The following is a 17,510-nucleotide window of genomic DNA, read 5'->3' on the forward strand; positions in this document are numbered from 1 at the left end:
AACAAATAATCTGCTAATGAAGGGTTCAGGCCCAAAACATCAACAATTCCTCTCACCATAGATGCTGCTTGGCCCAATGAGTTGCTCCAGCAAATCACTTGTTTCCTCAGATTCCAGCATCTGCAGTCACTTGTGGAACAGGAAGCAATGTAAAATTCTTAACTCTCGTTCACTGAATTTTTCTTTACTTGCCGCTGTACACTAGTTCCCCTACTCAAGGTCTATTTCTTCATAACCTGTGATTTATATCAACAGTGGCCTAGGGTTAAACAATTTTCAAATTCTCGTCTCTCTTTTTGAATTACTCCAGGGCCTTCTTCCTCCCTTTGTTATAATAGGCAGTACTAGCATTTCCTTGGAAATGCTCCTGTGAACGGCACTGCAGTGTTTCAATACAGACTCACAGGCTTAGTGTCGCCTCACCGGGAAGGGCTGTTTAGGATCCTCAATGGTAGCGAAGGAGAAGGTGTAGGGGCAGGTGTAGCACTTGTTCCACTTACAAGGGTAAGGGCCAGGAGGGAATACACATAACTGCCAGAGGAACAGCCTAGCCCGAAACATCGACTGTACTCTTTTCCATGGATGCTGCCTGGCCTGCTAAGTTCCTCCAGTATTTTGTGTGTGTTGCTTGGATTTCCAGCATCTTCACATTTTCTCAGTGCCAGGAGTGAGATCAGTGGGGAGGGACGAATGGACAAGGGAGTTGCGTAGGGAGCGATCCCTGCAGAAAGCAGCAACTGGGGGGTGGGGGGAGAAACGGGAAAAATCTGCTTGATGATGGGATCCCGTTGGGAGATGGCAGAAGTACCAGAGAATTATGTGCTGGACGCGGAGGTTGGTGAGGTGTAAGAGGAACCCTATCCCTGGTAAGGTGGCGGGAGGAGGGGGTAAGAGCAGACGTGTGTGAAATGGAAGAGATACAATTGAGGGCAGCTGATTGTGGAAGAAGGGAAGCCCCCTTTCTTTGAAAAAGGAGGACACCTCCTTTGTTCTAGAATAAAAAGCCTCATCATGAGAGCAAATGCAGCAGAGACAAAGGAATTGAGAGAAGGGGTTGGCATTTTTACAAGCACCAGGGTGGGAAGAGGTATAGTGCAGGTAGCTGTGAGAGTCCTTGGGTTTATAATAGACATTGATAGATAAGCTGTCTTCAGAGACAGAGACAGTGAGATCGAGAAAGGGGAAGGAGGTGTCGGAAATTGACCAGGTCATTTTGAGGGCAGGTTGGAGGCAAAGTTGATTAAATCGATGAGTTAGGCATGGGTGCAGAAAGCAGCACTAATGCAATCGATGTAGCATAGAAAAGTGTGGGATGGACACCAGAGTAGGCTTGGAACATAGACTGTTCCACGTATCTGACAAAAAGGCAGGCATATCTGGGACCCATGCAAGTGCCCATGGCAATATCTTTTGTTTGAAGGAAGTAGCCAAAGGAGAAATTATTAAGAGTGAGGACAAGTTCCGCTAAACAGAGAAGACTCGTGGTGGAGGGGAACTGGTTGGGTCTGATGTCCAGAAAGAAATAGAGAGCTTTGAGGCCTTCCTGGTGGGGGATGATGTTGTATACGGACTGGACATCCATAGTGAAAATACAGTGGGGGCCAGGGAACTTGAAATCATTAAAAAGATCCAGAGCATGTGAAATGTCATGGATGAAGGTAGGAAGGGACGAAACTGGGGGAATAAGACAGGTATGCAGATATGAGTTCTGTAGGGCAGGAACGAGCTGAAAAATGGATCTATGGACAAGTGGGTTTGTGGATCTTGGGTAGGAGGTAGAAATGGGAGGTGTCGGGTGCAGGAACTATTAGGTTTGTAGCAGTGGATAGGAAATCCCCAGAGCAAATAAGGTCAACCATGGTGCGGGGGACAATGGCCTGGTGCTCCTTAGTGGGATTCTGTTCAAGGGGTAAGTAACAGGTGTCTTGACAGTAGTCGCTGAGCCTCAGCAAGGTAAAGGTCAGTCCGCCAGACTACTACAGCATCCCCTTTAACTGCAAGTTTGATGGTGTGGTTATCGTTATTGCAGAGGGAGTGGAGAGCAGAGCGTTCGGAAAGGATGAGGTTGGAATTGCAGAGAGGAGTGTTTAAGTCGAGGTGGTTGATGTTCCATCAGCAGTTGACAATGAAAAGGTCTAGAACAGGCAGAAGACCAGGGCAGAGGGTCCAGGAACAGGCGGAGGGTTGAAGATAGGAAAAGGGGGTCATCAGTGCAGGATGGAGAGTCCTTGCCAAAGAAGTGGGCTCGGAGACAGAGGCAGCGGAAGAAAAGTTCAGTGTCATGGCAGGCGCAGAACTCTCTGAGATGTGGACGCAGGGGGACAAAGGTGAAGCCCTTACTGAGGACAGAATGCTCTGCCTCAGTGAGGGGAAGGTTAGAGGGAATGGTGAAGACCCAGCATGGATGAGAGCCGGGACTGGAGGAGGGAAGGGAGGTTTTGGGTGTTCAGGGATGGTGAGATGAGAGGAAGATGGAGTCTCCGAGGACCCAAGAGCTGGTGATGGGACCTGAGAGAGACTGGATTGCGGAGTGGTTGTGGGGGAAGGGGAGGTGGGAGTTCCAGCAGCAGAGCGTGAAAACTCGGCCTGGAGGTCAAAGCTGGAGTCAGAGCAGAAGGTTGCGTAATCAGCACTTTGGAGATGCCCAAGGTCATTGGAACCCATGTTGATGGCGGTGGAGTCTGGGTTTTGAACCTGCACTGGATCATTAGTTTATGAAAACTATTGAAATTCTGTTATTATTTTTTCCACCTTGAACATTACGTGACTTTCCACGAAGGCTTCATATTAAACTCCAGCAGATCATTAAGACAGCACCGAGTGGCAGCCTCTTCAAGCTCATCTACGAAGAACAGCTTAATTCCTCTCTTTAACGTCTCTTTCTTTCCATGTCAAGGCGGTTGGGGTTCTATTGAGGTCCTGATCTCCATGTGGCACACAAACTTTTTTTTACCGGTGGATGAGTTCTTGTCCCTGGAGCTCGTTAGCTGGCCATTTTCCGACATTCTCTAGGCACTGCTTGAAAGACAGTGCCTCTGCGGTGCGGCCCTGTGCTGCCCTTTGGATGACTGATTCCAGGCCGATGTCGCCAACCGAGGTGTCGCAGGAGATGGAACATCAGGATTTCGCTGCGGTAGATGTTTGCAAAAGTGACATGGCAAACTGTAATACCATAACAGCGACTGTCAGTCTCCCCTTTCGCTGTGAAAATGGGTGATATCTCTCTGACCCTTGTTAGTGAGAGAGAGTCTGTGGCATGTCAAACTGTTGGGTCAACAATAGTTTTTGTTGACTGCAGATTATGGTTTCCCTTCGGGTGCTTTGCTGTCGCTTGGTGGGCGATGGACGCTGACTTTTTGCTGAAACTGGCAGTGGGTCAAGGGGATGCCTGCTGCTGCTTGCGCAGAGGAGGGGTTGGGGTGCTTTGGGGACCTAACATTTTTCTGTCTTCATTCTTTTAGGGTACTTCTGTTTATCATGGATGTTTGCGAATACCAAGTATTTCAGGTTGTATACTGTATACATTCTCTGATACTCAACAGAACCGTTTGAACTGCACATAACAAAAGTTCCCCCCCCCCCCCGGTTTAAAAAATCTTCCACTGAGGATGTGCAGTTATAATTCACAACAGAGTTTCATTACCACTTCCCCTCCCCTGCCCCGCCCTCACCACATTGATCTACTTTGCTTTAATTAGACTATCCTGGGTGTTAGCTGCCAACCCAATGCACTTATTCTCACTTTGGTTACAATCAAAAATGATTAACGAGCTCCAGAACAAGATGATTTCCACATGCAGCTTATCCATCAGGAAAATGAAAACTAATAATGTAAAATTATAAACTAATGTCTCAAGCTACTGTTCAACTATTTGAAATACTCATAACAACTTCACGATGAAGATCAAATGAGTACGTTCTCTACGAAAATAAACAAAAAATTGTTAGTTAAAATCCTTGATCAGCACACACCTTGAGTGCCAGTTTTAGTTTTTGAGAACATCCACATATTCCTCTAATTATAACCAAATAACCTTCAATGAGATACCAAATTAATTAAAATAGCAGACATTTTAAATAATCAATGATACATTACATAGCAATATATTACATAACAGGGTAAACCACCCTCCTGCTTGCTGGAACTGCAAATTTTACTAAAGAAATGTATTTACATTTAGAGAACGATATGAAATTCCATCAATGTTCAGCAGTTAGTTCTTAATTCAACACAATAATGAAAATTTCAAGCTTTGTCAAAATGAAACATTCTGGGTTTATCACAAATTAAATAATGTTAGGCAGTTTCCAGATAATATGATTTAGAAGCAAGCATGAAAATGGATTCCACTTGTGCAATTTAGATACCAAATTCATACATCTTAAAATTTAATTCCACAATGCTTATCCAGCAAAATAAATTTCATTAAAAAAACAATTTACTCAAGTAAAATCCAGCTAGCAACTATTTCAAGATTGTTTCATCACACTCAGAAAATTTGATTCAGTGATTCCGCTAAGAAAAATAACGAGACTTTGTTGCAATTACCAAATCATAGATTCATATGCTGACTTCATTCTACATGCAACACTCCTTGTAACTTCGCAAGAAATACTTTGCTTTTAGGTTGACCGTAACTGTACACTCCCAAAGCAATAGTCATAAAACCAGAACTCCACACTGACAGGCCAGAACACGAAGTAATTACTTAGCTGTTTCCTCAAGACCACCCTTGCCCAACTACCCATGTTAAAATGACTGCCTCAACACACTTCTCATGATCTGCCTCTTGATCCACAACCTACAGCACATCCAGACACACTTCCCTACTTTCTTGTCAGTTGCAGTATCATGCCCACAACAACCCATCTTCCTCTATTCTCCCAATTATCCTGCAACAAGTTTAAGACCTCCAATACCTCCACCCACTCTCACACCACAAACAACCTCAAACCTCTAATTTCCCTGCCCTTCCAACTAAAACTTCTCTGCCTCACCTCACAACCACTCCCCCGAGACTGATAATCCCAACATCATAATAATTGTCCAGCATCCAATTTCCCCACCCCATATTAATATGCCACTTCTGTTCCGAAACTCAACACCAACCACAAATGCTGTATTTCAATCCAATTCACAAGCCTTGCATCCCACCCCAATCCTTTCCAGCCATAGATCTTCTCAACCTTTCCTCAAAAGAGAACTTCAGTTGAAATTGGAAACTTCACACCATGGATCAAACCCCAAAATAGTAATTGACGTACTGCAATGCAATTCTGATGCACTAGAATTTCTAGGCAACAAGATGTAGCCAAACTTTAAATTCTCTTTCTATTCAGTTAACAATAAAATTTTACGCTAGTGTACTTTGTACAACATGCAATCAGATCTTTCACAGAAAAGTTATTTTAAAATAATTATACTAATTCATTTAAGAAGAAGTTGGCAAATGAGCGAAAGCCAGATCAAATAAGCAGGCTTAGGTAGAAACTTACAGGAAGAAGAAAGGCAAAAGCAATGGATTGAAAGTTATGTAGTTCAGGGGCTTGAGAGCGAAGAAATGGCTGCCATTAGTGGAATTACTAACTTAGGGAATGATAAAGTAGCAATAATTGATAGGAATGCAAATATCTTGTTGGACCTTTTGCTTTACTCAGATTATCAAGGCATGAGGTCACAAGAGATTTGCAAGAATTGGGGAACCAATGTAGATCAGCAAAGGGTACCAATTAGGACCAGAGAGGCAGACATTTAGGACAGTTAAGAGAGTTTAACAATGAAGGATGGCTACATTAGAGTCATATTTAGAGATCACAAGAGCATGATATGGGTTTCAGCAAAAGATTAACTGAACCAGAGCCAAAAAACAGGATTTGCTTTGGAAGTAGAAATAGGCTGCCTTCAAACTGACTAGCACAGATGTGGAGAGGGAGAAAGCAGAAGATACATTTGTTTGGATGGTTTCAACACATATAATCCTCCCACTTGCTGGAAATGATGGTTGAATATCAGAAAGCAGAGAAGTATTTACAAAGACAATGAGGTTAATTTTCTATTTTAGGATAACCTTGGAATAAATATCTTCCCAGATAAGAGAATGGCTGGCACTACTTTCAAGTCACACAAGACCCAGCAGTGCAGAGTTCAAACAATTGTCTGCAAACTACATTCCTATTACTGGTGACCCAATTCCACACACCCCAAGTTAAGAGACATATAAACAATACATATGCCCTGTCAAGCTTTATAATCATTTTGTATAGTTAATTGAGATTATTTCCCATTTTTCTACATTTCAAAGTATGAACCATGTTTGCCAAATCAAGAATCCTACCAATCCAAGAACTAATCCAATGGAAGACTGATGTATTAATGCAAATATATTCTTTCTTAAGTAGGAAGACCAGACCTGTGCATAACACTCAAGATACAATCTTACCAGTGTCCTATATAAATATCTTTATCCTTGGGCTCCAATTACATTGGAGAAAAGCCTACATGCCATTTATCTGCCTAGCACTATATTAACTTTCAGAGATTCTTGTAACGAACACTCAGCTCCTTCTGAATATCAACATCTTTCAATCTCACACCGTTTTTAAAATAATGATCCATTTTTCTACCAAAGTGGGTGACTTCCAAGTTACTTTCCATTTGTTATATTTTTGATCATTCATTTAATCTGCTTATATTGTCCAAAGCCGCTGCAATCTCTTTCTGGCCCACACTATCAGTTTTATAACTCATAAATAAATACTCATATTTTTTATGATATGAAGCCATCCAGCCCATTGAGTCTCTATTCACTCTGAGTCCTATCAATCCCATTCCCCTAATTATTTTCCCTCCATTATTTTATCAACAAATTTGGGGAAAAAATCATTTTGTTCCCTTAATCATTGGTATAGATTGTGATTAAATGGATCCTAGCAACACCTCATTAGTCACAGATCCCCAACCCAAAAATGACTCCTACCTTTGATTTTTGTTTAAGCAATCCTCATTCCAAGGTGGTTTATTACCCCGATGCAGTATGCTGTATTTTTGTTTTACAATCTCACAAGACATCACATCAATGATCCTCTGAATGTCAAGTATACCTCATCAACTGAGCTACTCTAACTGCTGCTCCTAACTACGTCCTGAAACTTTAAAAGATTTATCAAACATGATTTCCCTATCCACCTGACTCTGTCTCATCCTTATCTTGTCACCACATCCTCAATAAAGGATTTCAGCATTTTCTTCATCAGTGAAATTGAGAAACTGGTTCCCTGTTCCTTGTTTTTTCTTTTCCTTCTCTAATACAGCAGACGTCCATTCACAAATTGCAAGTGCAGAGGAATCGTACTGAAATCAATGAACTTTAAGAAGATGACAACCACTGCACCTGCAACTGTTAGAGCCATTTCTTTCAAAGTCCTAAGATTCAGGGTGATCAGATTCTGGGGATTTATCAATGGATAATCCCATTACCTTCTCCAATATTGACTTTTTTATTAGGATTTTATTAAATGTTAACTTCTTTGAATTCCTTATTCACCCTATATCGGCAATCACAAACTACATTACAGAGGCTTCCTGTGTCTTCTTCCATGTAGACATATATTAAATATTTAATTTCCAAATTATTTCTTTCCTTCCAAAAATGATTTTTCCTGCCCTTTAACTTCACAGAACCTTCTCCAATTCACAGAGCTCTTATACTCTTATTATACTTCTCTTTTATCTCCTCTCATATTCTACCTTACCTTTCCTTTGAAGTGCTTGGTTTTCCTTTATCAAATCCTTTATTTTTCATGACAAGATCCCACCTCCCTGTTCCTTTCAGCCCAATTTTCATTGTTATAGTTGCCTCACGTACCTTCCCATTTGCCTATCTCCTCGGAAAGTCAAATACCCTGGTATATCATTCCCAACCTGTGCAATCGAATCTCTATAATGGCCAATAGATCACATCCTATTTATTTATTTAATTATTCAAAACTTTAATTTTGTTTTTCTACCACTGATCTCTGATGTATATTATTTTGTTTCTATGCATTGTCCCTTCTTAACCGACTCTGGCTATCATTACTTATTTTGTTACCTACACTGTCCTTTCTCTTTAACTGTCTGCATGCCCCTCACTAGAATCTTCCACCCCACCTTTGTTTCAACTTTGTGCAGACTTAAGGGGCGTAACAGGGGAGATGATGAAGAGTGAAAATAAAAATTCCATTTACCATCTTCTTATATTTTAATGCTTTCCAATTTCTAGCTATCTTTAGATTTGCATAAGCCTCAAGTCTCACATTTGACATGTCTAATAGATTTTAAAATAATACAACTAAACAGCTAACTAAAAAGAAATGAGTGAAGGGTAGAAACTGCACTGGGTCAGGTGTTCTCCACATGAGGAAAAAGTCACCAAAACTAATGTATTTGATTACACAAAATTCACTGTGTGAACTCACAAAGTTACTGATTTTTTCAAAATGTAACATATGTTACTCAATGTTACTTCTTAATTTTAATTTTTTTTATATTTTACTAATTTTACACTTTTGACAAAGTATCCTAAAATAATGTAAAGACATGATAAATTTAAGTTAAAAAAAATAACAGCTTACCATATTCCATTGTTTGATCATTGTTTGCATTTCCAGGTGATGATGGTAAATCTTCATTACATTTTAATAACTCAAATGAATCATCCATCCCAGAAGAGTTCTTGTCCACTACAAACTGAACTTTCTGCACTCTGTTAGGTGTACATTTCGTTTTCATATCCCACACCATGTTATGCCATTGGACTTCAGCTGACTTGAACCAAAAAAATACAACAATGCATATGAAATATCTGGATTAAAGACCACTAATGCCATAAAAACATTTACACAAAATTAACTTCAATTAAAAATTAGCATCATAGTATAATAAAAATGTAACATTTATTTGTATTTTTCAAGTTTATTCATTTACCTAATTTTACATGCTAACTTCCTATTACTGCACAAATTGAGTCAAGAACAAGCAGAATATTCATGTGATGATGCATTTAATTGGGCAGATATGAGAAAAAAATTCAGTCCCATTCTGATGTCATATATTCCCTTATGTATCTATAATGGAATATGCTCACAAAAATTTATAATACTGTTATTAAATCTTCTTACCATTTTCCTCACAGAACATCCAAAAATAACAAAAATGCAAACATAATACAAAAGAAAATAATGTACTGTTTTATTCTATTGTTTCTCATATACCATACACACAGTTAATTTAGATTTATACAAGTTATTACCTTAACGGAACAATGTTCGGGTAAGTTTATACATTGCTTTCTTATCTTTCTCATATTATATTCAAAGACTTCTACCAAAAAATGAGAGCCCAACAGACAAATGTGAAAGTGAGTAAGGTTTGCTAAATGACAGATCATATTTACTTTGAAAAGACAAATTGAACATAACTAACTTCCCTACCTTACAAATTTTCTTTAACCTTTTTCATGCCATTTTACTGAGCATGGTATAAAAGGAATGATATATTGGAATTAGTTGAAGGAGATGCCTGGTAAATGACAGCCAGTTATACTATTTTGCAGATTCTTAATGAAGCAGCCCTGTTATTTAAATACATTACTAAATTTACAATGAATCCTTAAAAAGATAATTACAACTCTTCAAAATTAATAGCTTTTCCACATTATAAGTCTTTGTACTATTATGACTCTGGGTTTCATGACCTTAGTACTTAACTAAACAGTTTCAGCCAACTTGTTCTCTGGTGTGTAAAGGTAACCTTGCTGATAACATCATCCAACAAAAGGAAAACAAAGCTCAAGCTGAACACTTAGAGGAACAAAAATGTCTTCAAATGCCATGATCATTCAAGGGACAGTGAATGGAAGGAAAACTAAGCTAACAGTACCACAAAACATTAGAAACTTTAGTATTTTAAAATAATAAATATGAAACTCATGATGTAACAGGACTATCAGAGCAAAATTTTACAAACTAAATTATTTTTGATACAGTATATTAAAAAATTGCAGGAAGCCCTCAGATCAGGACTTCCCATTTCTAACATTGTCTCATGGGAAGTTCTGCCTTTTGGGTTTTAAGTGTCCACTGAAGATGAAAATTTGAAAGATGTTGCTCATCCAACACTTCTTGAATGAGACTGGCACTGTACCACAAACTTCTAATAGAAAAAGTTGGGAATTTGAATGTTCAGAGGTAGTAGCACTCCTAAATCAGAATCACGTTTAACATCAGTGGCATTTATCATGAAATTTGCTGTTTTGCAGCAGCACTAAATCAAAATACATAATAAAAAATCTATAACTTACAATAGAAATTGTGTTAAAAGAGAAAAATTTATATTGAGGTAGTTAGTATTCATGGATTCATTGTCCATTCAGAAATCTGATGGCAGAGGAGAAGAACCTGTTCCTGAAACATTAAGTGTGTACCTTCAGGCTCCTATACCTCCTCCTCGATGGCGGCAATGAGAAGAGAGTGTGTCCTGGGTGATGGGGATCCTTAATGACGGATGCCACCTTTTTGAGGAATCACCTTTCTAAGTCATCCTCAATGCTGGGGAAGCTGGTGCCCATGATGGAGCTGGCTGAGTTTACAATTCTCTTCAGCTTTTTCCATGCCATACCAGTTAGAACTGTCTCCACAGTACATATGTAGAAATCTTTGATATACCAAGTCTGCTCAGACTTCCAATGAAATATAGAAATAATGAAGCTGCTGCTGTGCCTTCTATGTAATTGCATCAATATCCAGGGTCGAGGATAGATTTTCAGAGATGTTAGCACCTAGGAACTTGAAACTGCTCACTCTTTCCACTGCTGTTCCCTTGATGAAGACTGGTGTGTGTTCCCTCAACTCCCCTTTCCTGAAGTCCACAATCAATTCCTTGATCTTAATCATGTTGAATGTAAGGTTGTTGCTGTGACACCACTCAACCAGCTGATCCTCAGGTAGTCTTCAGATCTTACTCCTGTATGACTCGTCATCACCATCTAAAATTCTGCCAAGAATAGTTTTGTTGTCAGCCAATTTATCGATGGGATTTGAGCTGTGCCTGGCCACAGAGTCCTAGATGTAGAAAGAGTAGAGCAGTGGCCTAAGAACGCATCTTTGGAATGCACCAGTGTCCACTGTCAACAAGGAGAAGATGTTATTTCCGCTCTGCACAGACTGTGGTCTCCTGGTGAGGAAGTCAAGGATCTAGTTGCAGAGGGAGGTACAAAGGCCTAGTTTTGGAGTTTGTTCATTAGAACTGAGGGTATGTTTCTGTTGAATGCCGAGCTGCAATCAATAAACAGCAGCGTGACATAGGTATAACTGTTGTCCAGGTGTTCTAAGACCAAGTGCCAAGCCACTTCATGTCTTCCCAATTGTGTGGCAACATAACCAAATTTATCTAAATACATCAAGAATAAAAACTTCATTGCCAATGTAGTTATCATGTTGGTGCTTTGATAATGAGAAAGAGTGCACAGAAATGATGATTGAACACAGGATTCAGACCAAAGCTCTCTTTATACAGTAAATAACATTGACCCTGACCTCTAACATAGAGTACTGTGCAAAAGTCTTAGGCACATATATATAGCTATGTTGCCTAAGGCTTTTGCACACTACTGTAGTGATTTTATGTATTGCACTGTACAGCTACTACAAAATAAAAACAAATCTCATAACATATGCGAGGGACAATAAACCTGATTCTGATATGGGTTTTTATTGTGGGCTGAGAGTGGGAGGGGAGAAGGGAGAGGGGAATCATGGTTGGGAAAAGGAGAAGGGAGAGGGAAGGATGTCAGAAGCACCAAAAAGACATTCTGTAATGATCATTGAACTAATTGCCTGGAATCAAATTACTTTGCCTGGTGTCTCAAGGCTGTGTGTCTGCACACATGTCACCCCCCCCCCAACCCTTGGCACTCCTTCCCTGTCACGTGTCCCACACCTCTTCTGTGGCACCCCGTCACCATTCCCAACAATGTTTGCTCCCGCCAGATTTACAAACTCGCTCTCTGCTCCTTGTTGACAAATACAGTACTATGCAGAAGTCTTAGGCACCCTAGCACTATATATATGTGCTGCAAAATCCTACATATTGTACCTAGCAATGCAGAAGTCTGAGAATGAAAATTTGAATATTGCATTGCTGCTGCAATCCGATTTAAATTAACTTTTATACTGGATTGATGTGGCAATATAATAGCCATAATTCTCAAATCTTAATAATACTTCTGAAAGTATTTCTTGCTAACATATTCAAGAGTATATTGGTTTTGGTTTATTAGTGTCATATGTACTAAGATAGAGTAAACAGCTTCTCTTGAATGCTGTTTATACCGATCAACCTATTATATTCTGTGCTTTAATAAGGCAAAACAGTAACAATGCAGAATAAAGTGTTAAAGCTACCAAAATGTGCAGTGCAGGGAAACAATAAAGTGCGAGATCATAACAATGTTAATTGTGAGGCCAAGAGTACATCCTTATTGTATAGGAGGTGCATTCAAGAGTCCGTTAACACTGGGACAGAAGTTATCTTTCAGCCTAGTAGTCATAGTCATACTTTATTGATCACGGGGGAAATTGGTTTTCGTTACAGTTGCACCATAAGGCCAGAGCGTGAGTGGGCCAGTGAAGGAGTGGAGCTTTGAGGCTTTGACTCGAGAGATTCTGGCAGTTTTGGCAGTTGGTCTGTGCAATCAAGTCAATCAAGATTTGAATAGATCAGCAGTAAGCCGTTAATTAGACAATCAAGATTTGAATAGCTCAGACTCAGCAGAAAGTAGCTGATTGGGCAGTCGAGGTCAGGTGACCAAACATTTTGAAAAGCTCAAACAGATAAATAGAGGAATAGCTCAAGCAAAGCCACCAGAGTGTGAGTGGGCCAGTGAAGGAGTGGAGCTTTGAGGCTTTGACTTGAAGAGGTGGAGGACAAGCTAGCTCACAGTTAGTTTTTACAATGTCTCCTGAGACGGTGATGTGCCTCTCATGTGAGATGTGGCAGTCTTAGGGGAACACCCCTCTCACGCAGAGTCACATTTGCCAGAAGTGCATACGGCTGGGCGATCTGGAAGACCGTGTAAGGAATCTGGAGCAGCAGCTGGATGACCTTTGACTCATAAGGGAGAATGAGGCAGTCATAGATGAGAGCTACAGGGAGGTAGTCACACCTAGGCTGTTGGAAGCAGGTCGTTGAGTGACAGTCAGAGGGGGGAAAGCGAAGGTGAGCAGACAGGTAGTGCAGAGAACCCCTGTAGCCATTCCCCTGAATAATAAGTTTACCGTCCTGGATACTGTCAGCGGGGACGACCGACCAGGTGTGAGCCACGGTGGCAGGGCCTCCGGCACTGAGTCTGACCCTGTGGAGCAGAAGGGTGGGGCGGAGAAGAGGAGAGGCGTCGTCATTGGAGACTCTATAGTCAGGGGAGCAGACAGGAGATTTTGTGGACGTGAGAAGGACACCCGCGTGGTTTGTTGCCTCCCGGGTGTCAGGGTCCGGGATGTCTCTGACCGGGTGCACGACATCCTGGTACGAGAGGGAAAGCAACCAGAAGTCGTGATACATGTTGGGACCAACGACATAGGCAGGGAGAGGGATGGGGTCCTGAAGTGTGAGCTTTGGGAATTAGGTAGAAGGCTGAAGAACAGGACCTCAAGGGTAACGTTCTCAGGATTGCTGCCAGTGCTACGTGACAGAGATGGTAAGAATTGGAGGAGATGTCAGTTGAATGCGTGGCTGAGGAGTTGGTGCAGGGAGCAGGGTTTTAGATTTTTAGATCATTGGGATCTCTTCTGGGGAAGGTGGGACCTGTACAGATTGGATGGACTGCACCTGAACTCGAGGGGGAGCAATATCCTTGCAGGTAGGTTTGCTAGCATGGTTCGGGAGGATTTAAACTAATTTGCGAGGGGGATGGGACCCAGAGCGATAGAGCAGTGAAAGAAGTGCATGGAGTAAAGCCAGATCTAATATACAGAGAGGCTTTGAGGAAAGAGAAGCAGAATAAACGGTGTAAAGACAGTAAGGTAGAAGGGCTGAAATGTGTGTACCTCAATGCAAGGAGCATCAGGAACAAAGGTGATGAACTGAGAGCTTGGATACATACATGGAATTATGATGTAGTGGCCATTACAGAGACTTGGCTGGCACCAGGGCAGGAATAGATTCTCAATATTCCTGGATTTCAGTGCTTTAAAAGGGATAGAGGGGGCAGAAAAAGGGGAGGAGGGGTGGCATTACTGGTCAGGGATACTATTACAGCTACAGAAAGGGTGGGTAACGTAGCAGGATCCTCTTTTGAGTCAGTATGGGTGGCAGTCAGGAACAGGAAGGGAGCAGTTACTCTACTGGGGGTATTCTATAGGCCCCCTGGTAGCAGCAGAGATACAGAGGAGCAGATTGGGAGGCAGATTTTGGAAAGGTGCAAAAATAACAGGGTTGTTATCATGGGTGACTTTAACTTCCCTAATATTGATTGGCACCTGATTAGTTCCAAGGGTTTAGACAGGGCAGAATTTGTTAGGTGTGTCCAGGACGGATTCCTGTCACAGTATGTGGACAGGCCGACCAGGGGGAATGCCATACTAGATCTAGTACTAGGTAATGAACCGGCTCAGGTCACAGATCTCTTAGTGGGTGAGCATCTGGGGGACAGTGACCATCGTTCCCTGGCCTTTATAATTATCATGGAAAAGGACAGAATCAAAGAGGACAGGAAAATTTTTAATTGGGGAAAGGCAAATTATGAGGCTATAAGGCTAGAACTTGTGGGTGTGAATTGGGATGATGTTTTTGCAGGGAAATGTACTATGGACATGTGGTCAATGTTTAGAGATCTCTTGCGGGATGTAAGGGATAAATTTGTCCTAGTGAGGAAGATAAAGAATGGTAGGGTGAAGGAACCATGGGTGACAAGTGAGGTGGAAAATCTAGTCAGGAGGAAGAAGGCAGCACACATGAGGTTTAGGAAGCAAGGATCAGATGGGTCTATTGAGGAATATAGGGAAGCAAGAAAGGAGCTTAAGAAGGGGCTGAGAAGAGCAAGAAGGGGGCATGAGAAGGCCTTGGCGAATAGGGTAAAGGAAAACCCCAAGGCATTCTTCAATTATGTGAAGAAAAAAAGGATGACAGGAGTGAAGGTAGGACCGATTAGAGATAAAGGTGGGAAGATGTGTCTGGAGGCTGTGGAAGTGAGCGAGGTCCTCAATGAATACTTCTCTTCGGTATTCACCAATGACAGGGAACTTGATGATGGTGAGGACAATATGAGTGAGGTTGAAGTTTTGGAGCATGTTGATATTAAGGGAGAGGAGGTGTTGGGAGTTGTTAAAATACATTAGGACAGATAAGTCCCCAGGGCCTGACGAAATATTCCCCAGGCTGCTCGAGGCGAGAGAAGAGATTGCTGAGCCTCTGGCTAGGATCTTTATGTCCTCGTTGTCCACGGGAATGGTACCGGAGGATTGGAGGGAGGCAAATGTTGTTCCCTTGTTCAAAAAAGGCAGTAGGGATAGTCCGGGTAATTATAGACCAGCGAGCCTTACGTCTGTGGTGGGAAAGCTGTTGGAAAAGATTCTTAGAGATAGGATCTATAGGCATTTAGAGAATCATGGTCTGATCAGGGACAGTCAGCATGGCTTTAGGAAGGGCAGATCGTGTCTAATAAGCCTGATAGAGTTCTTTGAGGAGGTGACCAGGCATATAGATGAGGGTAGTGCAGTGGATGTGATCTACATGGATTTTAGTAAGGCATTTGACAAGGTTCCACATGGTAGGCTTATTCAGAAAGTTAGAAGGCATGGGATCCAGGGAAGTTTGGCCAGGTGGATTCAGAATTGGCTTGCCTGCAGAAGGCAGAGGGTGGTGGTGGAGGGAGTACATTCAGATTGGAGGATTGTGACTAGTGGTGTCCCACAAGGATCTGTTCTGGGACCTCTACTTTTCGTGATTTTTATTAATGACCTGGATGTGGGGGTAGAAGGGTGGGTTGGCAAGTTTGCAGACGACACAAAGGTTGGTGGTGTTGTAGATAGTGTAGAGGATTGTCAAAGATTGAAGAGAGACATTGATAGGATGCAGGAGTGGGCTGAGAAGTGGCAGATGGAGTTCAACCCGGAGAAGTGTGAGGTGGTACACTTTGGAAGGACAAACTTCAAGGCAGAGTACAAAGTAAATGGCAGGATACTTGGTAGTGTGGAGGAGCAGAGGGATCTCGGGGTACATGTCCACAGATCCCTGAAAGTTTCCTCACAGGTGGATAGGGTAGTTAAGAAAGCTTATGGGGTGTTAGCTTTCATAAGTCGAGGGATAGAGTTTAAGAGTCGCGATGTAATGATGCAGCTCTATAAAACTCTGGTTAGGCCACACTTGGAGTATTGTGTCCAGTTCTGGTCACCTCACTATAGGAAGGATGTGGAAGCATTGGAAAGGGTATAGAGGAGATTTACCAGGATGCTGCCTGGCTTAGGAAGTATGCATTATGATCAGAGAATAAGGGAGCTAGGGCTTTACTCTTTGGAGAGAAGGAGGATGAGAGGAGACATGATAGAGGTGTACAAGATAATAAGAGGAATAGATAGAGTGGATAGCCAGCACCTCTTCCCCAGGGCACCACTGCTCAATACAAGAGGACATGGCTTTAAGGTAAGGGGTGGGAAGTTCAAGCGGGATATTAGAGGAAGGTGTTTTACTCAGAGAGTGGTTGGTGCGTGGAATGCACTGCCTGAGTCAGTGGTGGAGGCAGATACACTAGTGAAGTTTAAGAGACTACTAGACAGGCATATGGAGGAATCTAAGGTGGGGCCTTATATGGGAGGCAGGGTTTGAGGGTTGGCACAACATTGTGGGCCGAAGGGCCTGTACTGTGCTGTACTATTCTATATAAATAATTAAATAGTAATAATAAAACCATAAATAGTTTAATAGTAATATGTAGATTATGCCAGGAAATAAGTTCAGGACCAGCCTATTGGCTCAGGATGGCCACAAGCAGGAATGACTTCCTATGACGCTCTGCATTGCATCTCGGTGGAATGAGTCTCTGGCTGAATGTACTCCTGTGGCCAACCAGTACATTATATAGTGGATGGGAGACATTGACCAAGATGGCATGCGACTTAGACAGCATCCTCTTTTCAGGCACCACAGTGAGAGAGTCCAGTTCCATCCCCACAACATCACTAAAAGTCATGCTTTCAGACTTCTACACCTTCAGCTCGATGGGAGAGGGGAGAATAGAGACTGTCTGGGAGGGGTGGGTCTTTGATTATGCTGGCTAATTTCTCAGGCAGCGGTACGTATAGGGGAGGCTTGCTCCTATGATGTGCTAAGCCATGGCTACAGCTCTCTGCAGTCACATGCAAAACTGTTGCCAAAACGAGCCATTATGTATCCAGGCAGAAGGCTTTCTATGATGCGCAAGAGCCAACAGAAACTGAATTTGAGGAAGTAGAAGTGTTGGTGTGATTTATTGGCTATG

The 17,510-nt window shown here is 41.9% G+C and overlaps 1 protein-coding gene across 1 annotated transcript in view; it reads right to left on the reverse strand.

Moving 5' to 3' along the window:
• The window catches only part of hbp1 (HMG-box transcription factor 1), a 53,915-nt gene that overhangs the window by 30,631 nt on the left and 5,774 nt on the right, over window positions 1-17,510 (reverse strand). Inside the window, exon 2 of the mRNA XM_072241519.1 lies at window positions 8,614-8,806. Within this exon, the coding sequence (XP_072097620.1) occupies window positions 8,614-8,806 (193 nt within the window). The remainder of the gene's footprint in view (window positions 1-8,613; window positions 8,807-17,510) is intronic.

This window comes from Mobula birostris, chromosome 23 (assembly GCF_030028105.1).
Source record: "Mobula birostris isolate sMobBir1 chromosome 23, sMobBir1.hap1, whole genome shotgun sequence".
Lineage (NCBI taxonomy): Eukaryota > Metazoa > Chordata > Chondrichthyes > Myliobatiformes > Myliobatidae > Mobula > Mobula birostris.